This window comes from Sander vitreus, chromosome 8 (assembly GCF_031162955.1).
Source record: "Sander vitreus isolate 19-12246 chromosome 8, sanVit1, whole genome shotgun sequence".
NCBI classification, from domain to species: domain Eukaryota; kingdom Metazoa; phylum Chordata; class Actinopteri; order Perciformes; family Percidae; genus Sander; species Sander vitreus.
In genome coordinates this window covers 34,128,998-34,151,298 of record NC_135862.1, presented here as the reverse complement: position 1 = coordinate 34,151,298, position 22,301 = coordinate 34,128,998, and the positions used below count along the sequence as shown (strand labels likewise).

Sequence of the window (22,301 nt, the reverse complement as noted above, 5' to 3'; positions counted from 1 at the left end):
TGCCTTTATCATGCAGTAGTACGCACTTCTTTAGAAACCAAGCCTCGACCATACTGATTTAAAAAAAAAGAAAATTCTAAATCACCATTTCTATCAAAAGTTTTAGAGAAGAATGTTTACTTAGAGTTGAATTTTTTTATTAATACTTGAAAGAAATCAATCAGGTTTCTCTGCACATTATAGCACTAAATCTTCTCTAATCAAAGTGACAAACAACCTTTTACTTACAGCTGATGCTGGTGATTGTTCAAATTCAATTAATTCTAGATTAAGCTCTGCATTTGACAATGTGGATCTATTGGATCTCCTTGAGAACTGGTTCGGCATCAGGTATACTTCATTAAATGGTTAAAATCTCACTTATAAGACAGGTCTTTCTCAGTAGCGATGGGCAAATTCTCCTTCTCAGTGGCCCCTTTGACCTTTGGTGTTCCCCAAGGCTTCATCATTTGCCCCCTTGTCATTCTGTATATACATGCTACCACTGGGACGTATCACACAAATACATAAATACATCCATATACACAAACAAAAATCCAGTACCATTGTTATGCAGATGACACATACATTTATTTCCCATTAAAACTGGTGAAGATGGCAATTTTAATAAAAAATTACTTAATTATATCTTACAAATATATCTGTAAGATATAAAATGCTGGATGTCCCAAACCCTTCTCCAGTTAAACAAAAACAAATAACTGCAAATAATCCATCTCTTTTTTACAGAATCATCTTGGACTCTTGTTTTCAAATGTCAAACCTGCAGCCATAAACCTGGGTGTGATATTTAACAATGACCTTTCTTTTGAAATACAAATTACAAAAGTCATGTTTCTCTCAATTAAGGAGCATCTCAAAGATCAGGTCTTTCCTCCCTCAGCCTGATCTTGAGAAGGCCATCGTGCTTTTATTTTACTGTAAACTATTGTATTCAGGGTTGAGCAAAAAGCCATCTCGTGCCTTCAGCTGGTACAAAACGCAGCTGCCTGACATGATCACATCAGCCCTGTTTTAGCCTCAGATCTTCAGACAGGGCTCTGCTGGTTGTTCCGGAATGCCTGGTCAGGACTATTTTACAATTTTTCAGTATTTTATAATACTAAATTGCAGGAAGGCCTCTTTAAGAGTATACTTAGTTTCCTTGCTCTCCCATACTAACTGTTGGTCTATTATCTCACATGAGGGCTTGAGAACTGTTTGAAGACTAAGCATTTGTATACTGCACATCCTTTGATGGACATCTTGCTATTTATTCAACAAAGTATAATGGTATCCAATGTTCAGCACTTGGCCTCTAAATTCACAGCCTTACATACAACTGAAGTTTGAAATCATCGATCGTATTTGATGTGAAAGTGTGGAGTGTGCAGGTGCATACTCACACACAGAGCTTGTGAGAAAGTGTGAAACATTTGTTCTGCAAATGTAAAATATATATGAAAGGAAATAACAGGAATTGAAAACCATCAGTCCAGTTTATGACGTTAACACTCAGTTAAGCTAAAATATAGCTAATATGGCGTGGATTAGATTAATAACTGCTAAATGCTATATGTTGAAGAAAAAGAATCTGTTGTACAGCAGCCATTATTAATGGAAACATGGCCGACACATTGCAGCATTCAGGTGTCTCAGTGAGGATATAGAGGGATTACAGCTGCAGCCTTTTTAATCCTGCACGATTGATTGGCCTTTGCAACATGATTCTATAGGTTGCCATCCGTACAACCAGCCCTATCTGAGACACACACACACACACACACACACACACACACACACACACACACACACACACACACACAGTAGTTTTATAGTACAGTACCTACAGTACTAGTACTACGTTTTTGGATGTTCTACATCTCAATGATTTTGGTCGTGCATCTACAAATCAAGCATTTTGGCAACAGTATGTCCTAACGTGTAGGAGGTTTAACAGCATCACCTGGACATATTTCTTGGCAGAAACTGTGCACAAGCACTTCAGAAGTCAGAATGTTATTGTGCATATTAACCAAATGAGTTGCCACCACAGTAATCGCAGCCTGCTTCCTTCTGCTTACAACCTGGATTAGTCTTTAAGGAGCATCATATCATAGAGAATCTAAATGAATCAGCCCACAACATTTCATTTTCATTTGAAAAATTCTAGTGTGTGCCTGTATTGGTTTGACAAGAAGGTTCAGGAAGTCATCTTTTCATTAATTATTGATCATTAATGTTTTATGCAAATTATTTCCTCAGTATGCTGATGCATGACAGGTCAATTAGTATTTACAATGATTGTGCCACAGGTTATTTCCTTTTGAAAGACCAATGAAGGGCAGTCCAGTCCCATCTCTAATTCAATCAGTAATTAGTGCCAGTTACATGCAACAGCATTATGGGAAAGCAGTTAGCATGGTGTGTAGACTTCAGGAATGCCTTTATTGAAGTTGCATTACCATAGCAATGAATGTATGTATGTGGGTACATCTGTTTCACAACTGAGAACAGTACAGTATCAGTCTCCCATTCATTGTCTACGGAGCAGCTCCAGACTTCAGACTGCTTTCACACCTGAGTCTCATTGAAAGCTCATTGGAACTCTGGTGCAGACCAAACAAACAAACTCTGGTCCATTTGAAAACGGGGGGCTCTGTTCTCAATATAGGAAATGACCCAAGTAAGAATTGTGAGAAAAAATTTAAACATTTCACTGGATACCAGCCCAGATCCACACACACAAGATGCACACAGGTACAACATTAGTTCATACACACATTTACTTTACATTCCTGCATAAGTCTGTGCTGACATATTTTAAATGCTCTGACTTCTAAAGTCAAGTAAACAGATGTGTAGTCTACCTGCAGCACACATTTTATATTCCCCATTTGATTCACTTTCCCTAATTAATAGAGATACATTTTGGAAGTTTGTTTGTGATCATGAAAATATGGATGACAGGATAATTACGTGTTGAACAAAATGATAGCGAGAACACAAATGTAACAGTGAGTGTGGGAGAGACATACTTCAACTAATGCTACTTTTTCTAAATCATTCTTCCCAGGCACATATAATATTCCTCATTTCAAAATTTACTACGACTAATTAATTTGAACCCAATTTTACACATATTTGTTGAGATCCACATCCTGCTGGAATCAGTTCCACTTTTCCGCCATATCTCTTATGTTTACTGAGGAAAGAAATCATAGATATGTAACTTCAAATACAGCCTCATCTTTATGTTTAGACTTCGGAATCAAGGTAGTCAGTCATTGATGTCTGTATCCATGGTTACAGTGCAAACAGGAACTGCTATGAGCTAATGCAACATGACTTTTCATGGTACACGTTCACCCAAATGTTAAGAAATATAGGCTGAAAATGGTAACATTTACTCTGTTCATTGCTCCCAAAGCATGATGGTGGGAACCTGACAAAATAGATTCATAGCATGAGAAAGATAAAACAGGAGTGATACAATACATGAAACTGTCCTTTTTTGTTGGTCTCACCATAGTAATACATTAGGAGAACTGAGGCCCATATCTGTCCACATCCAGGTATTTGTGTGGCCTCACAGGGAAAAAATCCTGCGTCTGTAAATAAAGGGATGCTGCCAAGGGTTCAAAAGGTTATTTAGCCACGTTTATTTCTGAAATTTCTAAATAAAGCATTTTAAGTCACTGTTTAGAGTCTGGCTAATGACAGAGATCCTCTGTTAACACTTCCCAACATGTGATGTTGAATGGGATATATCTGCATCAGATCTATTAAATATGAAGTCTCTTTTATAATCAACTATTCAAAGGTTAAAGTGGCACATACATTCTGCAAATTATATCAGCAGAAGAGTTGTGAGCATTAACAAGGCTCTGAGAAGGAAAGAGAAGACAGATGAGGGAGATTAATGAGAAGGGAACCATGGCAGCAGTACCGCTATTAGAACTATTAACAATAATCAAAGTGTTTCAACTCATTATTGTCATTTACTGAAGAATATGTTGTCTTTCCTGTCTGAATGGGTTGTTTGACTCTGCTCTGGCCCCTGAGAACCTTTCTCTTGAAAGAAAGTAGAGCACATTGTAGTGTTCATGGAGAGGACCAGAGAGGGCTAATGAAGAGAAAAACAAATGGAGGGTAAGAATATCAGTGGATCAAGGAAAACAAGGCAGCAGTCCGCCCCCAGACAACAACAAAAGAAACATTACACACAATATACAACAGAGGCAGCACGTAGCCAGTCGCCATCTCGGTGCAGGTACATATGGCATACTATATTAAGTCAGTGACTGACAATGTCAACTTGTCGTCATGGTAATGACATTGTACTTGTTGTGATTTGGCTGGAGGCGAACACACATAAAGAAAGTGATGATGAGCATGTGCACTCATTCAGAAAGGAGGCTGTGTGTACTGTGAGCACAGTTTGAGGTGCCACATGTTTGACTGCTCTTCAGTTAGGTCAAGGTGTGGTCACAGCTGGATTGATAAACAGCTGGAGATGATTTAAAAGATTCTTATGAAAAAAAAAGGAGAGAGCGCGAGAGATCTTGAGTCTGGAAATCAGATAAATTACATTTCATTCAAATAATCTTTATTGGCCTTTTGTTTTTAAAAAGAGATGTTATCAAATCATAGAAACATAGAAACAAATACAGCATTGTTTGTGTGTTCTCTCTCTCTCTCTCTCTCTCTCTCTCTCTCTCTCTCTCTCTCTCTCTCTTTCTCTCTGTCTGTCTGTCTCTCTCTGTCTTATTGTCTCTCCTCAGACTCTGAAGGACCCCACTCTTGCAGCCAGGAAGGATTTCCAGCGCGAGGCTGAGTTGCTGACCAACCTGCAGCACGAGCACATAGTCAAGTTCTACGGTGTGTGTGTGGACGGAGACCCTCTGATCATGGTCTTTGAGTACATGAAGCACGGAGATCTCAACAAGTTTCTCAGGTGAGTTTAGCAGACGAACACGCAGGTGAGCCACCACATTTATTCACAGAGGCTTGGACTCTGGGAGTAGAGTTACAAATGGGAGCCAAAGCCATGAAACCATCCAAAGCAGGTAAGTATTTCCTTTGTCCCTACACAACTCCATTGTGGTAACAAAAGTTTGTCCAAAGTATTATGTAAATATTATGTAAATATTCTTATTATTATTATTATTATTATTATATTGTTATGAGTGTTTAGTCTTGTGAAGGAGATACAATACACAAATTGTATTATTTAGTCATTTTTCACACTTCATGCAACACATAGGATACTATTTTAAAGTGGTTTCCTGATGGTTTTACACTGTCACAACTTTCACAACTGACAACCATTTTCCCAATTCATACCATTGGCGTTGTCATTTTCAAATTTTCATTTTCCATTTTGCTACCTTCCAGTGACTTGTTGGTGACAGTTCATTTGAGTACACTATCAAAATTAACTCTCACACTTAATGTTAGCGTTTGGATAGTTTTCAAATGCAGTCTGATGGCAGAGCTTTATTCAGCTGTCACTTCCTTTATGTATCGATGATTTGTTCCTTGCTGTGTCCAACTCACCGGTCACCTGACTTACCTTTGTGACTGGACTCTCCATGACATTTGTTGACTTTGCTATGTTTTAAATTTAAATGTTTTCATGCACTCTAAACACAAGGTAATGACAGATCAGCGCTGATTAAAATACGTTTCTAGCCAAAAGAAAGACATGACAGTAATGTTACATAACCTGCTAACACACCTTGTTCAGAGAGCATGGAGAAATTAAAACTCAGCTGGAAGAAAACATGAATGCTTTCCGTCCTTTTTAGAACAGAACATGGGGTAGTGGAGCACTTCAGCCTTTTGTGGCCAAAAGGAGTATTACCACAAAAAGTCGCTTCTTTTCACACATGAAAAAAAAAATTAGCCTACAAAAATGTCTTGCTTGCCTCTCAGGGCTTCTGTACATGTACATTGATTTGATCATTTTGATGATTTTTTAAGAAGTAGTTTGAACTTCCACCAGTGTGAAGTCATTGGTAGCTTGCAGAGCTTTAAAATAGCTTCCCTACACTGTGTGTGTGTGTGTCTGTGTGTGTGTGTGTGTGTGTGTGTGTGTGTGTGTGTGTGTGTGTGTGTGTGTGTGTGTGTGTGTGTGTGTGTGTGTCAGTGTGGTAGACACTGAGTGATGGATGGGCCTGTCTCAGTGAACTACTGCAGGTTGGACTTTGTCACCTGACTACAACCACCTGCTTGTTAAGTAGTCTTCCTTCTTCCTTTATGTCCTCACTTTCCTTCTTTAAAGGTGAAACCCCCGCAGACTCCTGCCAGGCTGTTTTAAAGTTTTAAAATAAATGCCAGGTTCAGTCACCACAGTCAGAGTGAGAGCCTTGTTAGAGCTATGTCATGTGCCCCACAGTGATGGATGAATGAGTCTGTCTGGCAGAGTGGCACACTAACACTGGGAACTGTTCCACCCACAGCAGTATGTAAAATTGTATAGAAGAGTTAAAATAATGTAGAAGTGCTGTAGCAGAAACATGGGGATTGATGGCGGAGACAAAGAAAATAGAAGCTTGCAGATATATCTTATTGGTTCCCCTTCACCAACACTTTGGTCCATTACAACGTTTCCTAATAAATGCTCACCAGATCTGCTGTGGATATGTATTGATATTTTTTTTTTTTCCCCCTCACTGTTTGGTCAAACGTTTCTCTTACACATATCAAAATCTAATGGGTAGATTCATTGAGCACATTCATGCTCACCAGAGGATGAACTCCTAGGACACTCCATAAGCTTAACCCCCTCAAGCTAAGAATGTCAACTTTGCACAAAGAATCTATGACTAGATCATTAGTTGCTCTCTGGTCGAGCTGCTGATTGGCAAAGACATAATAATGTTTTGGTACGACTCTTAGCTTTCAAATATGTACTTGTCCTTATAATTGAAATTGTGATCATTTAAAAGAGTCATTTTTATAAGGTGTGCAACACTGAGGGAATGATTTATTTTGTCCCCTCGGGGCAGCAGAAACAACACTGACATATCATCAGCTTATACGTTGATATGTTGAACTATGCAGCAGTTACAGAGCAACATAATTATTCATTTGTCATGGTTGTGTCTGTCCACCTGATGAATGTCAGTCCAATATTCTCTCACTTTCAGCTGTTTTTAGTCTCCTGAGGGAAACATCTGTCTCTGTAGCTGCTGAATACTCCTCTATGTTCACCAGCTAGTCTCTGACTCTCTGTCTGCTGCTGCTGAGCAGGTAGAGTACAGAGAGTGTATCTTTCTCACTGGAACCAGCTGCTGAGGGGAGCTGCACATTCAGCTGATAATTCTCACTACCAGAGACACCATTTACATTGTCACTTGATACTACAAATGTTGAGATGCATGCATATTCTAAAGTCTTCCTGGGTACTACTGTAGGGGGGTGAGGTTTAGATCTCAACATCTGCAAGTCAGTAAAGTTGTAGATACCTAACATTCAAAGATTGAATTTATATCATTCAACACCTGTAATTGGCCCAGAAGCCAGAAACCGGTGTCACCATAAGTCATGTTGACAGCCTTTAGTTTCAACCTATAAAGGAGCTCAGCAGCAGAGGATATAAATGCTTAATGATTAAAAAATGATTACACATTGAAATAGTGTACTGCATTTGTTTTCTGTATTTAACCACCTACTTGCTCCAAATACTGGAGGTTATGTAGAACCATTACATTAATTAATGTAAAATATTGATATGATATGTATGAAAGCTTAACTTTAGAATCTCCTGAAATTGACTTGAAATGATCAAATGCATGGTTTCTCTAGAAAAGAGTCATGGTCATCCAGTCATGTTCCAGTTTCTTCTTCCTGGCAGACAGAAAGGATACAGACAACAGCTCAAAGTTTCACTGTGCTGGGTTCATTGATCTTTGCTAATGAAACAAACAAGGAGAGGATACATGTTTGATCGAGGATGTGTATGCCTCTGCAGCAGCGCCTTCAAAACAGAAGTTACTGTAGTCTCACTTTGCCAGACCCTCCTCCAAAGCGCGCTGAAGGAGAGTCTGGCTACTCCACACAGCATTCACGGATGGGAGGAAAACGTGGCATTTTGCGTTATTGGCATTTCTTTAAACCAATCACAATTGTCTTGGGCGGAGATAAGCACTGGAGAAAAGTAGCGGTGCCGCTGCAAAATAGGCTCAGAAGGAACTTGTTTTGGTGGAACCATAGACTGTTCATATTAATGGACAAAGCATCCGGTTCAGCGAAGTGCTGCAAATGCGGAAGTGCCTTAAACCTGCATTCTATCTGAATTCCAGCAGGGGGCGACACATGCTGTTGCAAAAGGAGGTCGGTTTCTGTAGAAGTCTATGAGAAAGTGACCCACTTCTCACTTGATTTATTACCTCAGTAAACATTTTCATAATGAGTTTATGGTCTCAATCGCTAGTTTGAAGTCTTCTGCAACACAGAATGATGTTCATTTTCTTTTCATTATTTGATTTTAAAATCGGAGATAAAGCAGGGGGTGTTTTAGGGCGTGGCTATGATGTGATTGCCAGTGAAAGTGTGTAACGTAACGTAGAGTGTAAGCAGTGTTGATGGCTCCTCCCTCACTCCTCCCTCTCGTCTAAAATTATCACATCTGCAACTGGGATGGCTGCGCCTGTTACGGCAAACTCGACGACTCATAGCAGATCACCACAAACCAATGGATGACGTCACCCATGTGCTGTCCATTAATATTAACAGTCTATGGGTGGAACATGTGGAAGATGTGTATGTTTAAAAGTAGTTTTAGTTGTGCAAGAGAAAACTCAGATTGGACAGATAGTCTAGCTAGCTGTCTGGATTTACCCTGCAGAGATCTGAGGAGCAGCTAACCATAGTCCTCACAAATCCACCGGAGTTTTAAATGCCAACACAAAGAAAGCCCAAGGCAACGGATATCCGGCCTAAATGAGTGAATTTTCCGGCGGCAACAGAGAAATCCCGGAAGTGGAACGTCAAGCATATAGACTACAGTTATTGCAACCCAAGTGGCTGCTTAACCTTTTCTACAAATGGTGAAACATGAAACAACAAACCAACATCAAAGCCTCCACAACAGCTCCAGTTGTGAGGATCTCTGCTGGAGGAATGAACAGTAGTAATGTCTACATGAAGCTTCATGAACCATCAGTTTCATGAAGTATCTTCTGAGCCCACTAGATGGCACTATTGGTTTAAAGGAAACGGCTCAAGAAACGACAACTCAGTGTGCTTTAAATTTATTGAACAGAGAGCGCCATCTAATGGCTCAGGAAGTAAAGAGATTGCTTCATAAAGCTTCATTTGATCATCACTAATGAACAGAATTCCTTCTAAACATATTCCCTCTTTTGGTGTTGAAGAGCGCTCCAGAATCTAACAGGTGTTCTGTGACCTGTTTGAAGCGTCTCCATTCAGAACGTTTCTGCAGGTATTCATTTCTCTCCAACCTGTAACCCTGGGAGGAGCAGATTATCATAAAAAGTAACATTGGAGTGGAGTTCAACACCAATTTGTTGTTTGAGTTGAAACGCTGTCTTCTGAGCCCAACCTGCTGCTGGAGATTCGTATAGTCTCATCATCTTTTGTGTTTGGGAAACCTTTGGAATGCCTTTTGAATAAATACGGCTGAGCAATTCAATCTGTGTTTGAATGAAGAGATGCAGTGCTGTTTAATTAAATGAAGTGTTTCCATCTGCTCTGTTTATTTCACCAGCAGGAGCTGTCCACAGTCAGCCTGCTGCTCAACACTTTGATTAATTATTAGATGGCCTTTTTATTTATTTATCTTAATTGGGATTATAAATATACTTCATAGGTAACAGATTTAAATGCCACCTTACATTCAAGCGTGATGGGAGTAGTGGCGATAAAACAATCAAATATTTTCATCCCAAACGGAAATAATGATGTTAAGAAAAACAACAGGAGTGACAAAATCTGTACATCAGCACTTTCTTTTTTTCTCCTTCAAATGGTAATATTGACACATTATATTTTTATTTATTTACTATTTGCAACAGTATATGTTTTGAAAGAGTACAAGCTTCCCTGATTAGGTGTATGTTCATGAGCATAATGAGAAATTGTTTTATACATAACGTACAGTGTCTGCACAATATTCATTGACAATGCAACAATTTTTTTTTTGAATATCTGGAAACTAAAGCATGATGTTTAATGGTTATGTTCAGTCAACTCAAAGCATTTGCTTGGTTATAGAAAGATGGCAGTGTTGGTTAAATATTGAAACAGTGAATGGTGACAGGAGTAAGAACGTATTTACTTTTTCAATATTTAACCAAAGCTAAAAGCTGTCACTAACCTGAAGCTAAGTGCTGTGGAGCCTAAACTTCACTCATGGGACGCAGGAAGAACACGTAGCGTGATCTCTGTGAGGTGAACATAATCCCCCAAAATGTATTAGGCAATTTGTATATTAACATAATTTCTCGAAGACAGGGTTGATCTATTCATTAAGAGATATTTGTGGAAAAACACACACACAGGAAAAAACTAAAACATTTTTGCGTATCCTGTCCTGAAAATATAACCATATGACATGTAGTGACATAAGCCTGTAATGAAAGAGAGTTTAATGTGTTGGTTGATACGTGAACAGCTGGGCATCTATGTGCTATAATATTAAAAGAGCAGTGAAATGTTATTGAAATCATGCCTTTAATTGCAGAGTAATATATAATGGATTACTCTCTGTAATCAAGTGTCCCACTAGTGAATGCTTTAGGTTGAAATAATGCTTGCGGAGCCGTTCCCAAATATAAGGAATGCATGAATGAGCATCCTGCCACTTCACAACACATGAGCTGGAACTTTGGGATTCACTACATGAGAGGTTTTTTTTCTCGCTGAGTCCGACTCTGCAGCCTACCTACTCAGCCACTGCCAGCTGCTCTGGATCACAGACAAGCTAAATGCCTAAATGCCTAAATGCCTAAATTGTAAATTGCTATTGCTAAGCTAATGAGCTGCATTATGTCTGCTGTGATTAGATGTTATTTGCTCCCAGGATGCTTTTCCCTGCAGAATAGAACATTGGTACTTAGTCGGCCGTCAGGAAGTGGAGTCTACCCGTTTAATGTGTGTGTGTGTGTGTGTGTGTGTGTGTGTGTGTGTGTGTGTGTGTGTGTGTGTGTGTGTGTGTGTGTGTGTGTGTATGTATGGGACTGCAGTGTTTCAGTGAGTCTCTCTGTGCCTTAGATGCTAATTTCAGCTCAGTAATTGTGTGTTCCATTAAAGTGCTGGCATCAATTTTACATACTGTTAATTTAGCCAGAACCAGTTTCCCTCCAAACCACCATGCTCACACAGACACACGCACATGCACACACGCACACACACACACAGACAGACACACCCATGCACACACACACACACACACACACACACCATAAAACCATAAAGGTTTTTAAATGATAATCTTAACATGTGTCAAGGGTCTTCAGGTTCATTTTCATATTATACTAAAATGCACTCTGCTCAAAGGAAGGAAATCTAATTGGTTGTATGTTTTTGAAAATGGTCAGAAATCATATGTATTATACATAATTTGGAGTTAACAACATGCAAACCAGCACCACCATTCCACTGACTGATGTCAGGGTTGTCTCACATATCTATTCTTCGGTCTCCTCAGAGCCCACGGGCCGGACGCCATGATCCTGGTGGATGGACAGCCTCTGCAGACCAATGGGGAGCTGGGTCTGTCCCAGATGTTTCACATAGCCAGTCAGATCGCAGCTGGCATGATCTACTTGGCATCTCAACACTTTGTGCACCGCGATCTGGCAACCAGGAACTGCCTGGTGGGGAATGGCCTTCTGGTGAAAATAGGAGACTTTGGCATGTCCAGAGACATCTACAGCACAGATTATTACAGGGTAAGAACATGCCTGTTTGTTTCATAAACCACTTTTTTTTTTCTCCAAAATGATAAATGAGTGTGCAGTATACAGTATGCAATCTCATGTACACAGGGATCTAGATATATTGACCTGTGACATCAGGCTGATGGTCTGTGTATATAACGTACGGTCCATGATTGTAATGGATGACGAAGGGCTAAGAACCACCTGACAAGGCAAATCTTCTGATCATCATTACAGTCATGGAACAAACACTGAGTGGCGTATTATCCCTTACAAAGCAGATGTGATAAATGAAAAAGGCAACGCTGAGCACATTCTAGCCCCACTACTGATCAAGCTGCTTAAGTAGAACAACCTCAGAAACACTGGAGCCTCTGGCTGGCTGCTCCAAGACTTCAGATTTTAGGGCTAAACTTGACTTCCCATTGTTTTCCAAATGTGAAATGTATTGTTTGAGCAGCTGATAACAGAGATGCGGGGGTGAGACACCAGAGGGCTGTACCAGGAAGCCAGTTCTTCATCAGGCTCTGTGCACGTTCCCATAAAACGACAAAATACGGCGTTTATGGGTGAGATGCCACTACAGTATTGCTGGTTTGTTTGACTCGGATCAGTCTGTAGGGCTGATCAAATGATTAAAGAGACAAACAAAAGGTTCATTATGTTTTACTGAACTGAATCCTTGGTTTGAAAATAATTTGGAAATCTATTGGTTCATGTTCATGACCAAAATAATGTTAACAAAGCAGCATGACTTGACTTCATATGATGCTTCCTTGGTTATCCAGTACGTGTGCCTTTGGTTAGATGTGGAGCATTACAAGTCATCACCCATGCAGACTCGCCTTTGAAAGTTTTCATTGTCTGCTTCCGCGCCACACTAACTGGTTTTGTTCTTAAAATGTACGGGTGTACAATAGCTGCAGGAGAGGACACTGCTAACTGCACTGGCCGTCACATTACCAGTCACTGTATAGATTCTCTAAATAATTTTGCCTGCAGCTTTCTTTCTTTAAGGATTTATAATGTAGTAATAAGCCCTGGACCCTGGATGAGGTGTTAGAAATGATCATGTGGGACCCAGATGCTGCCTGCTGTACGTTTGCTGCCTACGTAGAAGAGGTCCGTCTTCATTGATGATGGCAACAGCGGCTTATAGGGATTGTCAGCAAACTCTCTCAGCGCTGTAATTGGCATGGTGGGAAATCATTTGTATTTGGCAGTAAATGCCAATGACTCCATTGAGTCCCATCCTCTTAAGTAGCTTCTGTGGACTGTTTTCTTTTGAATGGCTACTCCCAGCAGGGCCGCTGGTAGACAGCAGCTGACTCTCTTTTCATTTGACCTTCATCAGTGGTGAGCTGGTTTATGTTGCTCATGTGCACTCTCCTCCACCCTTATCCAGTTGTTTGGATTGAATTTGTTGTATATATTTACTGTGACACTGTCAGCTTGGAGTCTAGAAATAACAAATGAAAATATACATTTATCGGCTTTAAGCTTCGGGAAACATCTTGGATTGGGTTCCACATACTACTTTGTTAATGGTTACAATAATAATGACACCGTTGAGGTTATGGAACGATTATGGTCACTGCACCAACACTGACTGTCAGTTGGAACCAGAAACAAACAGCGGCGTTGTTGACTTTGAATCCTTGGGAAATGCAGCTTACATAATTCATGTTTTTCTCTGTTTTTTCTCAATTTCGTTCCTCTGTAGACTGTGCACAGGCACATATATCGTCTGACAGGACAGACTGATTAACATGTATCGTCTGTCTCCAGTTCAGGCTCAGACAGCCACAGTGACCAAGGAGATCATTTTCCTACAGTGATTCTCCTCCCTGTGCACACTGTTTGCCTGCAGTCAAACAGAGCTCTGTCTGCTGCTCAGACGGAGCAGATTGCAATTCAGCTGTACGTCTGAATTATCCAAGTCATCCAGGACTTCATGGTCAGACAGAGTGCACACTTCTGCCCTGCATGCTGATAACGCTTCCTGTTCAGGGTTCCCAGACTTTATAATGTAAGAAAACTAAAGCTGCAGACTGTCTACATACCTTAAGACTTAAACTTTTACAAACTCCAAGACTATAATACAATACCAAGACTTTGCTTACTAATCATGACTTGTTCACGTTTCTTGTTTTGTCTGACCAACAGTCCAAAGGCCCAAAGATATTCAGTGTACAGTGATATATAACTTTTTAACCAGAGAATGATTAACATTTATTAAATTAAATGGCTTAAATTAGTTATAACTTGGCTAAACAGTAATAAAGTTGGTATAAAACATGGGTGTGCAGCGGACAAGCTGTGAGTATGACGTTGAGTTGAATCAGAAGGGCTCCAACAGGTAGCAGCATCTGCTGAAAATTAACCCTGCTCCGAAGCTGTGAGCTGAGTGCTGAGTGAGGAAGGGGCTCTGGATTAGCCTCAGGCCAGATCGTAGTCCAAGGCTAGTAGGAACACTGGGCTTCAATCATGAAGCCTGAGAATAATTGTGATATATGCAGAGCATTTGAAATCTGCTGTAAAATAATCATCTTCTAGAAAGACAGGTAGAGGTCTGGCATTAAAATCAGCTCACTAGCTTCCTGATATTCTCTGAGAATGTTTCCTTTAGGCTACGAAGGCTGATTTACAACTCACTTTTACACCTCCAATTACACTAACATGCATCACAGGTTAAAAAAAAAAGATGTAATTATCCAAAATGAGGCGGTCAGAGTCACATTAAAATGTACGTGCTGGAAATACTTTCTGTAGATCCAACCAGGAGCAGCTGGTCATTAGCACTCCTCAGTAAGATGAAATGTTCACTGTGACGTCCAAAAGCCACACATGATGAGAATCAGGCACCTGTTTTGGCAAGTGCAAAGAAAATGTGATTTTATCTGGGATAGACTCCTTCCCATTCTGTCGGACAGTGTCATGTATTCTGTATCAGCCTGTTCCAGCTCTCCATTGAAGCTACAGTATATGATGTTTGCAGTTAGTGACTGTTTATGATAGCTTCACCATCCCATCAAATGGAAATATGGATAACTAATATGTCATGTGCATCAGTTTATGCATATTTCCAACATTGAGCTTGACACATTTGGTATCTTTGGAAAACATTGGGATCTACATTAGAATGTAAAGCTTATTTCTGTGGTCCCATTCAGACCTGGTGTTAACATCTGTGCTGAGTGATCCGATCACAAGTGGACATGTCACAATCTCTAAGTGCAGGTCTGAATGCACCCAGGACGCATTGCGACTCCTGTCCATATGTAGACTCAGTATGAATCAATCCAGCCCAACATATGGCTTCCACCATGGGATTCGTAGTATGTAGACAGGTCCGCCATCCCAAACTAACAGACAAAACTTGATTTCTCAGAAACAAACTTGAATTGATGCATACTGGTGGTCAGAAGATAAACCTATAGGATCATTTATGTGGGAGAGTCCTATGATGCTTTGTGAAGTAACGTTGGCGAGATTGTTTCAATGGAATAACAGCTTTAAATACGGTGTTTTGGAACATAGTGAGCGTATGGATCGTCAGCAAGAATACATTTATGCTGTCGGAAACATTCTGGATGTTTTCATACTTTCTCACGAGAAAGTTGGTCACTATTGAAATACGTTAGTGTGGATCCAATGTCCAATGCAGAGTGTGCTGAAGCACAGAAGGGTGGGGATGGGATGGAGGAGGAGGGAGGAGCAAGCTAGTCTCCGTTTTGTTTGAAAATACTTTGAACGTCAACAAGAAGTAACGTCACCCAACATCGCTTAGAGCACCTTTAATATGAAATTCTAATAAAGCTAAATTATTTCCAGACAGTGCATGGTAATGTCATGTAGTAAGGCTGCTACTCTTCTGTCATAAAGTCGATTTTTGTTTGATAAAACTAAAACACTGCAGAATCTTTACATTAGGAGTGAACAAGCCTCAGTTGTGAAGGAATTGTATTAGATGAAGGCACAGCTTTACTCTCATCTTTTCATTCCTGGATCAATTTAAAAGTAATTAAGCTAGTGAATGCTAATGATCAGGCTAGGACAGGTTACACATACAGTAGTAATGAGCACTAATAAGAGAATCAATTAAAGTTGTATTAGTGCTTATTGAATATTGAAGAAATGACTAATTCATGATGGAGAAATGGGTAAAGAATGGCAGGACAGGAGGAAGAGGTGATGGGGGCTCAGACAGAGGACAGGAAGGAGGATTAGTGAGCGGCAAACTGGAGGTCATTCATTATGGGAGTCTTGATTAAGAGGCACATATTTGATTAAATTGGTCAAGCTGCTTTATGATTTCACAGCAGTCGGAGTGCAGCAAGAGCAGATGAATAATGTGTGTGTGATCTGCACGCTGTCATGTACATCATCTCATATCCTCATCCTGTGTGATCAGAGGAAAGATCCACTGGAAATGTCCGGCCTGCTGTCTGTTATAACTCTGTTTTTATTTGATCATTATTGAGTATACAGCTTTATATTACAAACTCATAAGGAAATGTCTCAGGGTGCATGTGCTTAGGACAGTGCTTTTGAAACTTCACTGGTAATTCTTTAATTATATACAGTTTAAAAGAATGGTATTTTATTGTTAGATGTTAGCTGTTAGCTCAGTGGAGGTACAGGAGCCCAACCCCTGGCTGTTCACTAAAACTCTGGTAGAATTATGAATATGCACTCAGGATGCGAACTCTAGTGTCCATGTCCTGCACGTTGCATGCACAGCATCCACCCCAATCACCTCCTCATGCATGTGGCATTGCACTTCTTTCAGTTGTTCCTATATACTTTAATGAACAGGGTCATTTTATCTTTTGGGCCAATAGAGTAAAAGCTGTGTACCAGAGTCAAAATGATTTTTGTAATCCTGTGATTGTCAAATTCAATCATTACTATTTTGTAAGTTTGATTAATGTCTGTGTCCCTTAATATTTGTGGCGTTTCAATGCTGGCTATATCATCCCCCAAAGGCATCACGTGTAAGATATTCATCACACACATTTTCATGTTCCTGTGTATGTTTGTGTGTGTGTGTGTGTGTGTGTGTGTGTGTGTGTGTGTGTGTGTGTGTGTGTGTGTGTGTGTGTGTGTGTGTGTTTGCGTGCGTGCGTGTGTGTACAGTTAAAGACGTGTGTTCCTTTGTGTGTCTTTGCTGCTGTACATGTATATACCTGCTTGTATGTGTGCCCCCCCACTCCCCACCTAATGTGCCAAAGCTATTCAATCATGCACACAGCACTACCAGCTGTAATGCAGTACAAGCTAAAGCTGGAAGACTTTGACAGACGTGTGTGTGTGTGTGTGTGTGTGTGTGTGTGTGTGTGTGTGTGTGTGTGTGTGTGTGTGTGTGTGTGTGTGTGGTTGTGTGTGTGTTCAGGTGGGAGGGCACACCATGCTGCCTATTCGCTGGATGCCTCCAGAGAGCATCATGTACAGGAAGTTCACCACAGAGAGTGACGTGTGGAGCTTCGGAGTCATCCTGTGGGAGATCTTCACCTACGGCAAGCAGCCGTGGTTCCAGCTCGCCAATAATGAGGTACACCATCACTTACTCACGTATAAATGCATGGTTTACATCTGTATCAAGTCATTTATGACTTTCATAACCTACCAATAGGAACTACATTAAAGGAGAAATAATAAAAAATAAAAAAAATACGGTAAATCTTAAAAGTGGCGCTTCCGTCCTAAATATGCTTTTAAACGAAAGTTTGACTTGGATACATTCACAAAAAGACCCTAGGTTGCATTTTTGCGAGAGTTACGCTTTAACAGGCAGAAACCTCAGCAGACCCTGGCTCTTGGGGGCAGCCATCTGCCTTGACCGGTTGGGGGGGTGGAGAAAGATATACAGAAATACAGAAATGTATTTATTACCATGCAAAATAGGAAAAATACAATTGCCATTCACATTTAATCTGAAGAATACATGTTTTGGTCTGTTAGAGGAAATATGCTCTGACACTGGCGGCTCACTCGTCCTCCATCACTGAGCTGAATTTGGCGACGTCCGTGTGATACGTCCACTTGTTCTCACTCCCGCTTTGTCAGTGGCTCTCAGAGTACGCCTCAGAGTCACATACTGACCCAAGGTCTGGCAAGTGGCACTGCTGGGATTGGTTGAAGTCGCGGGAATGATTGGTCAAAATTGCGACTCGTACCAAATTCACGGTGATTGGTTGAATAGCAATTTGCGTCAATTGTTGCGATCACGACATCGCAAAATCCTGGACTGTTTAATATTCAGTTTAACTGCAGAACTGCACTTTGGAAAGGTGTGATTTGTCTGGCATACCCCATTTTAACCCAAGAAAGTGAAGAAATGCTTTTATAAGACAGGACACGCATGATCTATTTTTCAAAAGCAGACAGGGTGATTCGTCTTGGTGATTCTTTCCCATGCAAACCAGTTTGACTTACCATCATGATAAAGAAGGTCAGCGACGGAGAGTAATAAGATAATCACCATTCATCTGCTCTAACTCTATACTCTATATAACAGAAATACTCTTTTCATTCACTAATTGTTTCTACTTTACCGTCCTTTGGATCGCTGTTAACTACTGTCAATAGAAATGAACACTTCCTGCAGATGTTTCAGGTAAGCGAGGGATTGTGCACTTTGAGCCACTGGAAGGCTTTTAATGTTATACATCCGGGCCAGAGTTATTGAGCTTCATTGACAGTAGCTTCACAGTGAACAAGGAATAAGCAACAGAAAAAAGAACTTGTGATTGCTATTTAAGATAGAACGTGCAATGTGTGAATAGTATTGATGGAGTTGGTGCTGTGAAATGAATATTATACTGAATTCACCAACAAACAGCATCTACAGCAAGTCAAAGCAGATCAAAAAACATGAGCCATTACTCAAACATGGTGTGTGAGCAACACGCCCGATGTGGAAAGAGGAAATGAAGCTCTTGCCCAAAGTGCTGAGCATAAAGAAAATATAATAGACCGTCTATGACAGCAGGGAACAACAGATACAACTGAGCGAGTCTCAGAGAATAATACTGTCTTCAAGATCCAAACAGGAATGCAGTGAGTTTACTGCATTCACTGTGGATTTCATAACTGCTATTTAACTGTATTGTCATTGAGATAATATAATTATTAATAAATATAATGGATGAATTTAATTGCAACTGCACCAATGGTGTCTGTTTAATGCTGTACAACAATAGTGGATTGGAGCATTAATTCTAGAAAACTGAATATCTTTGTTAATCCTGTAATTACTTTTTGATTTTGGGTAAGTATGAACACAATAGTCATACATTGCAATACAATTTAGTGTGGAAGTGTAGCCAATATTAAAGAATTGGTGACAAACTAAGCTTTTTTTAAGGTTGAACTATATGTAGAATCACATTTACATAATGCATTACAAGTCTAACAAAAGCAATGTCGTATGAAGCACCTGCATCCATTGTTTTTATGTCAGCCTAGATTTTAGTGTTTTAGGCTATGCTACAGTCCAGTTTCAATGTGTTTAAATGTGTATAATTGCATAACCAACGCTTTCTGTGAACAAGGGGATATGTTATGTCTTGTTTAGCCATGTGTCTCTCTGTCTTCCAGGTGATAGAGTGCATTACTCAAGGCAGGGTACTGGAGCGGCCCAGGCTCTGTCCAAAGGAAATCTACGATATGATGCTGGGCTGCTGGCAGAGGGAGCCACAACAGCGCCTCAACATTAAAGACATTCAGAAGATGATGTTTACTTTGATGAAAGCTACACCGGTCTATCTGGACATTCTGGGATAGAAATGGATAGGGGGGAGGGAGGAATTGGATGTCTTTTAGGTCGGACTAGATTTTCACTGGAATATACATACACAGTATACTGGATTGGAAGGATTGCCTTGTAGCAGAAATCTGGCCTGGACTCACAGAATAGTCTGGGATGGAACCATGGGAATTGGGATTAAGAATGGACTGTACCTCGCCCCCAACCCCCAACTGTTAGATATATAAGTATTGGAAACGTGGAGTAATGTGTGTTTAACTGGATTAGAATGAAATGGAAAACATTGCATTGCATCACATTAAAGTCAAAGGGAAAGTCTTGGGTCTGGGCTTGTTTGGTCCAGTCCTTTTTGAATGAACTCATGACTGAAAGACTTGACTGTGAAGATTGGATTGCATCAAACTGGACTGAACTGGATTAACTTGATTGTACTGGTCTGGTATGGTTTGGTTTAATTATCCTAATGTAGGTTACTTCATGTCCTAGCCTATGTCCTAATTTCACCCATTTTGAATCAGTGCATCTTGGGTTCTTGAGCTTGAGGAAGCCTGACCTGGCCTGGTAGAATCTGGCTCTGCTTGGCTATATTTCTAATATCCTATCCCTAATGATATTGACCACACCCTGACTTGTTTTTATCTGTGCCCATTGCTAAGTCAAGCATGGGTTGGTTTGGCTCAATTTAGCTTGGTTTTACAAACCCTCCATTAGAGCCATCTTTCATCTTTATTACTAGGCCTTATTTGGCTTGTACTTTTGCCTGGTACTCACACAGTAAACCATCCTTCACTGTGTAATGTAGAAGTTTAGAAAGAGGACCTGTACACAGTAATCTAAAGATATCATGCTTTTTTTTAAACATTTGGATGCTTGTGTGTTCCAGGATATCTTACCCAGGCTTTATTATTTGCCTATAATTGTACATGCCTTGGGCTTGCCATTATTGCTTGGCCAAAATGGACTCAATGCCCTTCATGTAGAACTTGAAAATGTTTATGGCAAATGTTCTGGAAGATCTTCATCACTTCACCGTTTTGAAGTACTAAACATGTCTGTTAAGTAAATCTTTTAGGGTCAAAAATCTATTTAATGACATACTTTTGGGGTGGGAGCTGTCTGCTTCTGATGACATTTGTTATTCCCGAAATGATGATCTTTGATGGGTTTCATAGAACCATGGATAGAGGAACTGAAGTGTTGCATCATTTCATTTTGGTATTTTTGTTGACATGACTACTCCTTAAACCAGCAGCCTCCCTATGGCTGCCACTGGAATAAACCTGATACAAATGTCAAAGAAAGACTAACATGCTGACAAAGTAAACCACCACATTCTAGACAGCAGTCAGTAAAAGAAGGACCAGGCAGGTGTGGCTTAACGTTAAGTTAATGCACTGTTCACATGACCATTTGTAAGACAGATTTCATTTTTCATCACTGTTCATTGAAACATGCGTCAATGAGAAAGGACAATGTGCATAAATCACACAATCATGTGCAGCAGCCACTGTGTCAGCACGCTCCAATGTTTCCATCTGCAAAGCCTTCTGGTCCGGGACTCTTGCTACCGAACTGAGCTGCTACCAGACCTTCCAATCCTGAGCCTGGAGGTGTGGCCTGAGTGACTGTCTGTCGCCATAGAGATGGACCTAAGTGCCTCCTACTTCTTTCTTAACACTGGGAACTAAAAAAAAAAAAATAGTCTTTCAAAATAAGAGCACTTTTACATTTTGTTTACCTGCTTATAAAATGTACAATAGCTGTAAACCTTCCTCGTTTTTCTTACAAACTTTCAGCAGTCTATGTATTGCAAAAATAAATACTCAAAAACAGGAATAAAATGATGAAAATGATACAGAAAAAAATAACCCCTGGAAAAAGCAAAAAATGTTTAAAAAAAAAGGAAGCTTTCTTTGTACCCTTTGCAGCTTGACAAGATCATTGAACTACCCAAGGTGAAGTTACATTTTCTGTTTAAAAAATACATATTTTTTTTAAAATTTATTTTCATTTTAAATCAAAGAGTGGACCTCTGCCATGCTTCAAAGCCATTGGAATATTCTGCCACTGGGTAGGAAAGACCTGATAACCAGGAATAGACCAACCGTTGGCTGTGACTGTGTTGCGTACTTGGATGGTGTCTGACGTCAGCGAGCAACAACAGCTGTACGGCAACACAAAGGATCAACCAAGCTGCCGGTCAACCTTTTTAAAAAGAATGTATATACTGTAAATCTTTACGTCTTGAGATATGTTAACTTATTTCCTTCTCTCGAGTTTGATTATTTTTAGCTTCTTGATGTGTTGTTAAATGGTTCAGTGAAGCCAAAAGATATTTTAACAATCTTTCTTTCTAATTGTAATTATAGTTATTATTTACTTTATCTAGTTATACAACGTCTTTTCAACATTTTAACAAGATAATCAACATTGAGATCATTTCTGTTCATTGTTCTTTTAGTTGCTCATTAAATAGAGATGTGTGAGTCAGGACAGTAGGGGAAAGATGTAAAGTTATTGGTCCAGTGTTTGAGTAACCTGCTCAGAGTACAAGTCCTCTTCTAGGATCAGGGCCGTTCTTCAATTTTAAAGGAACAGTTGAACATTTAGTTTTGTCATTCACCACTTTTAGTCAGATATAA

At 39.9% G+C, this 22,301-nt stretch overlaps 1 protein-coding gene across 1 annotated transcript in view; it reads left to right on the top strand.

Moving 5' to 3' along the window:
- ntrk3a (neurotrophic tyrosine kinase, receptor, type 3a) overlaps window positions 1-19,676 on the top strand; it is a 134,793-nt gene extending 115,117 nt beyond the window's left edge. The window contains exons 15-18 of the mRNA XM_078258072.1: window positions 4,764-4,936; window positions 11,657-11,900; window positions 17,284-17,442; window positions 19,491-19,676. Of these exons, the coding sequence (XP_078114198.1) occupies window positions 4,764-4,936; window positions 11,657-11,900; window positions 17,284-17,442; window positions 19,491-19,676 (762 nt within the window). The remainder of the gene's footprint in view (window positions 1-4,763; window positions 4,937-11,656; window positions 11,901-17,283; window positions 17,443-19,490) is intronic.
- The last annotated feature ends 2,625 nt before the right edge of the window (window positions 19,677-22,301 follow it).